The 7,843-nt window shown below is 47.2% G+C and overlaps 1 protein-coding gene across 1 annotated transcript in view; it reads right to left on the reverse strand.

Moving 5' to 3' along the window:
* Positions 1–178, reverse strand: part of LOC136702763 (estrogen-related receptor gamma-like) — a 24,904-nt gene extending 24,726 nt beyond the window's left edge. The window contains exon 1 of the mRNA XM_066677902.1: positions 45–178. Within this exon, the coding sequence (XP_066533999.1) occupies positions 45–103 (59 nt within the window). The 5' untranslated portion in view covers positions 104–178. The remainder of the gene's footprint in view (positions 1–44) is intronic.
* Positions 179–7,843: the final 7,665 nt, after the last annotated feature.

The following is a 7,843-nucleotide window of genomic DNA, read 5'->3' on the forward strand; positions in this document are numbered from 1 at the left end:
GCAGAGAGAGAGAGAGAGAGAGGGAGAGAGAGAAAGAGACTCACTCGTGATGCTGCTGAGAGAAGGAGGAGAAGGACTCGCTGGGACAGAACTCCAGATCCATGAGGACCTCGCGCTCATAACTCGCTCCCACTCTTCAGGCTCGAGACTCCGCGCGCGCTGCTGCTCCGCTCACCACACACGGACAGTGGCTCGCGCAGAGACTCACGAACTGGCAACAACCACGAGCGCTCATTAATATTCAAACGTGTAATTTGCATTAGCGCCTCCCCTTCAACCAATAACATCGAAGAACCCGCAACATTCCAACCAATAGGAGGACGTCCAGAGCACAGGTGAGAGAGAGAGAGAGAGAGAGAGAGAGAGAGAATTAAAAAAGAAAGAAAAACAATGGAGGAGGGAGCAAGAGTGAGAGAATGAAAGAAATGGAGGGAAGAGAAAAGATGTCGAATGGAGCAAGTGAGAGAGCCTGAGATAGAGGGAGAAAGGGAAAGAATAAAGAACAAGAAAGTAAAGGAAAGGAAAAAAGGGAGATCAAGTGAGAGAATGTAAGAAATGGAGGGAAGCAAAAATGGGCAGAATGGAGTGAGAGACAGAGCAGTAGATGGACAGAGAGAGAGAGAGAGAGAATGATAGAGAAAATTATAGAGAAAGAGATTGAAAGTGAGAGAGAGAGAGAAAGAGAGAGAGAGATCGAATGAAAAAGAGAGAGAGAGAGAGAACGAAAGAGAGAATGAAAGAGAGAGAGAATGAGAGAGAGAATGAGAGAGAGAATGAAAGAGAGAGAGAGAATGAAAGAGAGAGAGAGAATGAAAGAGAGAGAGAGATCGAATGAAAAAAAGAGAGAGAGAGAGAGAGAGAGAGAGAGATAGAGAGAGAGAGAGAACGAAAGAGAGAATGAAAGAGAGAAAGAGAGAATGAGAGAAGGAAAGAGACAGAGAGAGAGAATGAAAGAGAGAGAGAGAGAGAGAGAGAGAGAGAGAGATGTTGGCTTAAGTTTTAGTTCTTTTTCTGATATGACACTTAAAGAAAACGATCAGGAAGTTTTACTTCATGCAGCAAGCAATTTACACACACACACACACACACACACACACACACACACACACACGAGTACAACATACAGTTATACACACACACACACACACACACACACTGCCGCCCGTCCACTCCTGTGTTTCCTGAAAGCCATGAGTTATTGTTCATTATCGGATCTGAAGGAGATAAGAGGTTGTTTTTGTGCGTGGTCTAAAATCCTGAGACCAGCTCAGACACGACCTGCTGTTTACCTTCGCAGATTACAGTGTGTTTGGATACACACACACACACACACACACACACACACACACCGACACTTCACACAAACTAAAACTGTAAACGACAAGATGATCTTAAACTGTCATCTATATGCTTTTATGTAACTTGTTCCCACACATTAAGCATCTCATTCCCAGGCCTTATTATGTTGTTCCCACATGTTAGGATCTCAGTTTATCCTGCTTTCATCGCTTTAATAGGGAACCCATAGAGCGACCAGGACTGAGCAGAGACTCAGATGACTATTCTGTGTGTGTTGCAGCTGTTGGGGACTAGGCTAGGGGTCTAGTGTGTGTGTGCAGACACAGGAACACATATACACACACACACACACACACACACACACACACATGTGCTTTACCACAAAGGCCTAAAGCCTCAGCACATGAGCTTTCTTTAGATCACATATCACTCAGCACTGCACCCCGCTTGCAGAACCTTGTGTATTTGTGTGTATGTGTGTGTGTGTGTGTGTTGTGTGTTTATTCCCACAGGCCAACAAGCTCACTAAGGTCATTTAAAAGGCCCATATCATGGAATACCACCTCCTATCATTATTAAAGTTTCATAGCTGTATGATTAGTTATAGATCACAAACACCACAACCTCCCCCCCAACTCCATCAGTCCAGAGATCGCAGTTCCAAAGCTACACAACCCAGTGCTGGGGGGGGGGTCTTACACTCCTCCAGCTGACACTTAGCATTGCAAACAACAAGGCTAAGGTCAGAGGCATCATTGGACTCAATTTACTGGGGCATGTGCCCCACAAAGATGTTGCTGTGCCCCACTAAAATCACAGCGGTAAAAAGTCCTGGATTTCTGAGAGGAACTACACTCACAAACTACATTTCCCATAATGCACCAGCATCTTTTCAAAAGCCTGAGGTGTGTAATTGTAGCTTATACCAATATATTTTGGTTGTAGTCATTTATAACCGTATGATCTACTAAAAATTCATTATAAACCACTAAACCCAAGAGCCTGGCGTTAGCATCATGCTAACCATACACTTCCATTACTCGTGAGCCACATTAGCCTCATAGCTCCAGTGCTAAACAAAAGGAGTGAACTGAGAACATTTTCAACACTCTGGAGTGAGGAGTGGGGAAAGTGTCGTGTTAAGGGCAACCGAGGTCAACCCAAGGTCAGAAAGGTCATGGATATCAAAACCGGAGATTTGGACCCACTGATTCAACTCAGAAAGCTTTATCAGAAATCCGTTTGTAGGCCAGCGTCTCTCTCTCTCACACACACACACACACACACACACACACACACACACACACACACACAATCTCTCTCTTGCGGGGGTAAAACATGAAAGCACAATTGTCCATACACACTCATTTAGTGATAAGAGGCAGACTATAGACTGCTTCAAGTGTTTAAACACACACACAGACAGACACACACACACACATACACACACGTCACATGCTTCTGTTACAACCCCCATTATAACGCCTAATATGTTGAAACCCTTTCATTGAGAAATTAAGTACTTATAAAAGCCGGTTTGTCTACTATGAGTATACACAAAGCTTTTTACTGTACCCCCCCCTCCTACAGACACACACACACACACACACACACACACACACACACAAGTGATAACAGAGTTGAGTTCAGTGGTTTGTATCCGTACTCAAGCAAGACTAAATTTCATGGGTAAAATATTGACCTAATTAAAAGTTTAAAAAAAAGTAACAGTAGAAGTAACAAAGACCTTCTCAGAACAACTAATCACTTGTTAATTGCATGTACACATTAATATGGGGATTTGGAGCCCACCAACACACACACAGTGAAACAAGTAATACACATACTCACACCTGTGGACAGTTTCACACACTAACCCAGTCACTCTCACACACACACACACTCACACCTGTGGACAGTTTCACACACTCACCCAGTCACTCACACACTCTCCCAGTCACTCACACCTGTGGACAGTTTCACACTCACCCAGTCACTCACACATTCATCCAGTCACTCACGCCTGTGGACAGTTTCACACACTCACCCAGTCACTCACACACTCTCCCAGTCACTCACACCTGTGGACAGTTTCACACTCACCCAGTCACTCACACATTCATCCAGTCACTCACGCCTGTGGACAGTTTCACACACTCACCCAGTAACTCACACACTCACACCTGTGGACAGTATCACACACTCACCCAGTCACTCACACCTGTGGTCAGTTTTACACACCCTGTTACTCACACACTCATCCAGTCATTCACACCTGTGGACAGTATAACACACTCTCCCAGTCACTCACAACTGTGGACAGTATCACACACTAACTCAGTCACTCACACACTCACCCTGTCACTCACACCTGTGGACAATTTCACACACTAACTTTGTCACTCACACACTCACACCTGTGGACAGTATCACACACTCAGCGAGTCACTCACACACTCATCCAGTCACTCACACCTGTGGACAGTATCACACTCACCCAGTCACTCACACACTCACACCTGTGGACAGTTTCACACACTCACCCAGTCACTCACACCTGTGGTCAGTTTCACACACTCACCCAGTCACTCACACCTGTGGACAGTATAACACACTCTCCCAGTCACTCACACATTCATCCAGTCACTCACGTCTGTGGACAGTATCACACACTCACTCAGTCACTCACACACTCATCCAGTCACTCACACTTGTGGACAGTATCACACACTCACCCAGTCACTCACACACTCATCCAGTCACTCACACCTGTGGACAGTATCACACACTCACCCAGTCACTCACACACTTACACCTGTGGACAGTTTCACACACTCACACACTCATCCAGTCACTCACACCTGTGGACAATTTCACACACTAACTCTGTCAATCACACACTCACACATGTGGACAGTATCACACACACTCACACCTGTGGACAGTATCACACACTCACCCAGTCACTCACACACTCACCCACTCATCCAGTCACTCACACCTGTGGACAATTTCACACACTAACTCTGTCAATCACACACTCACACATGTGGACAGTATCACACACACTCACACCTGTGGACAGTATCACACACTAACTCAGTCACTCACACCTGTGGACAATTTCACACACTCACCCAGTCACTCACACACACACACCTGTGGACAGTTTCACACACTCACCCAGTCACTCACACACTCATCCAGTCACTCACACCTGTGGACAGTATCACACACTCTCCCAGTCACTCACACCTGTGGACAATTTCACACACTCACCCAGTCACTCACACACTCACACCTGTGGACAGCTTCACACACTCACCCAGTCACTCACACACTCACCCAGTCACTCACACACTCACACCTGTGGACAGTTTCACACACTCACACACTCACCCAGTCACTCACACACTCACACCTGTGGACAGTATCACACACTCTCCCAGTCACTCACACCTGTGGACAGTATCACACACTAACTCAGTCACTCACACACTCACCCTGTCACTCACACCCGTGGACAGTTTCACACTCACCCAGTCACTCACACATTCATCCAGTCACTCACGCCTGTGGACAGTTTCATACACTCACCCAGTAACTCACACACTCACACCTGTGGACAGTTTCACACACTCACACAGTCACTCACACACTCATCCAGTCACTCACACCTGTGGACAGTACCACACACTCACCCAGTCACTCACACCTGTGGTCAGTTTTACACACTCACCCTGTCACTCACACACTCATCCAGTCACTCACACCTGTGGACAGTATAACACACTCTCCCAGTCACTTACATCTGTGGACAGTATCACACACTAACTCAGTCACTCACACACTCACCCTGTCACTCACACTTGTGGACAATTTCACCCACTAACTCTGTCACTCACACACTCACACCTGTGGACAGTATCACACACTCAGCCAGTCACTCACACACTCATCCAGTCACACACACACTCACACCTGTGGACAGTATCACACTCACCCAGTCACTCACACACTCACACCTGTGGACATTTTCACACACTCACCCAGTCACTCACACTCACACCTGTGGACAGTATAACACACTCATCCAGTCACTCACACCTGTGGACAGTATCACACTCACCCAGTCACTCACACACTCACACCTGTGGACAGTATAACACACTCTCCCAGTCACTCACACACTCACACCTGTGGTCAGTTTTACACACTCACCCAGTCACTCACACACTCACACCTGTGGACAGTATAACACACTTACCCAGTCACTCACACACTCACACCTGTGGACAGTATAACACACTCACCCAGTCACTCACACACTCTCCCAGTCACTCACACCTGTGGACAATTTCACACACTCACCCAGTCACTCACACACTCACACCTGTGGACAGTATAACACACTCACCCAGTCACTCACACACTCTCCCAGTCACTCACACCTGTGGACAATTTCACACACTCACCCAGTCACTCACACACTCACACCTGTGGACAGTATAACACACTCACCCAGTCACTCACACACTCTCCCAGTCACTCACACCTGTGGACAATTTCACACACTCACACCTGTGGACAGTGTCACAGAACCACTCCAGCAAACAACAAGTTTTAAACTATAAGAGGAAACCCACACAGACACAGGGAGAACACAGAAGTTATTTTTGCAATATAAAGCCAGGAGGGGTGTGAAGGGTTAAAGAGGAGTGTGCGATCGTTCTGTTCCCTGCTGCGGTGATGAGTGTGTTACAGACTGTTATAGGATGATTTAAGTCTAAAATAAACTCTGGCGGATCTCAAACAGACAGAAGGAGCCTCCTTTTGTGAGAGGCTTCACTTCAGTAACACACTCTGTTTACTCTGCTTTAACAGAATAAACACTCCATTCATCTCGGATAATTGAAGGATGACAATGTGGAGAATACATTTTGTGATTGTTATGTGCTAATAATTCAGGACTCTGTGTGTGTGTTTATTTATCAAGAACAGGTGAATATTAGTTTACTCAAGTATATCAGCGAGTAACAGAATTAATTTTTTTCAGGTGTGTGAGTGACTGGGTGAGTGTGTGAGTGACTGGGTGAGTGTGTGAGTGACTGGGTGAGCGTGTGAAACTGTCCACAGGTGTGAGTGTCTGGGTGAGTGTGCGAAACTGTCCACAGGTGTGTGTGAGTGAGTGACTGGGAGAGTGTGTGAAACTGTCCACAGGTGTGTGTGAGTGAGTGACTGGGAGAGTGTGTGATACTGTCCACAGGTGTGAGTGACAGGATAAGTGTGTGTGTGACTGGGTGAGTGTGTGAAACTGTCCACAGGTGTGAGTGTCTGGGTGAGTGTGCGAAACTGTCCACAGGTGTGAGTGTGTGAGTGACAGGGTGAGTGTGTGAAACTGTCCACAGGTGTGAGTGTGTGAGAGACTGGGTGAGTGTGTGAAACTGTCCACAGGTGTGAGTGTGTGAGAGACTGGGTGAGTGTGTGAAACTGTCCACAGGTGTGAGTGTGTGAGAGACTGGGTGAGTGTGTGAAACTGTCCACAGGTGTGAGTGTGTGAGAGACTGGGTGAGTGTGTGAAACTGTCCACAGGTGTGAGTGTGAGTGACTGGGTGAGTGTGTGAAACTGTTCACAGGTGTGAGTGTGAGTGACTGGGTGAGTGTGTGAAACTGTCCACAGGTGTGAGTGTGAGTGACTGGGAGAGTATGTGAAACTGCCCACAGGTGTGAGTGTGAGTGACTGGGTGAGTGTATGAAACTGTCCACAGGTGTGCGTGACTGGATGAGTGTGTGAGAGACTGGGTGAGTGTGTGAAACTGTCCACAGGTGTGAGTGTGAGTGACTGGGTGAGTGTGTGAAACTGTCCACAGGTGTGAGTGTTTGAGTGACTGGGTGAGTGTGTGAAACTGTCCACAGGTGTGAGTGTGAGTGACTGGGAGAGTATGTGAAACTGCCCACAGGTGTGAGTGTGAGTGACTGGGTGAGTGTATGAAACTGTCCACAGGTGTGCGTGACTGGATGAGTGTGTGAGAGACTGGGTGAGTGTGTGAAACTGTCCACAGGTGTGAGTGTGAGTGACTGGGTGAGTGTGTGAAACTGTCCACAGGTGTGAGTGTTTGAGTGACTGGGTGAGTGTGTGAAACTGTCCACAGGTGTGAGTGTGTGAGTGACTGGGAGAGTGTGTGAAACTGTCCACAGCTGTGTGTGAGTGAGTGACTGGGTGAGTGTGTTAAACTGTCCACAGGTGTGAGTGTTTGAGTGACTGGGTGAGTGTGTGAAACTGTCCACAGGTGTGAGTGTGTGAGTGACTCGGTGAGTGTGTGAAACTGCCCACAGGTGTGAGTGTGTGAATGACTGGGTGAGTGTGTGAAACTGTCCACAGGTGTGAGTGACTGGATGAATGTGTGAGTGACTGAGTGAGTGTGAAACTGTCCACAGGTGTGAGTGACAGGGTGAGTGTGTGAGTGACTGAGTTAGTGTGAGATACTGTCCACAGGTGTGAGTGACTGGGTGAGTGTGTGAGTGACTGAGTGAGTGTGTAAAA

Source organism: Hoplias malabaricus, chromosome 7, assembly GCF_029633855.1.
Source record: "Hoplias malabaricus isolate fHopMal1 chromosome 7, fHopMal1.hap1, whole genome shotgun sequence".
In the NCBI taxonomy this organism is placed as follows: domain Eukaryota; kingdom Metazoa; phylum Chordata; class Actinopteri; order Characiformes; family Erythrinidae; genus Hoplias; species Hoplias malabaricus.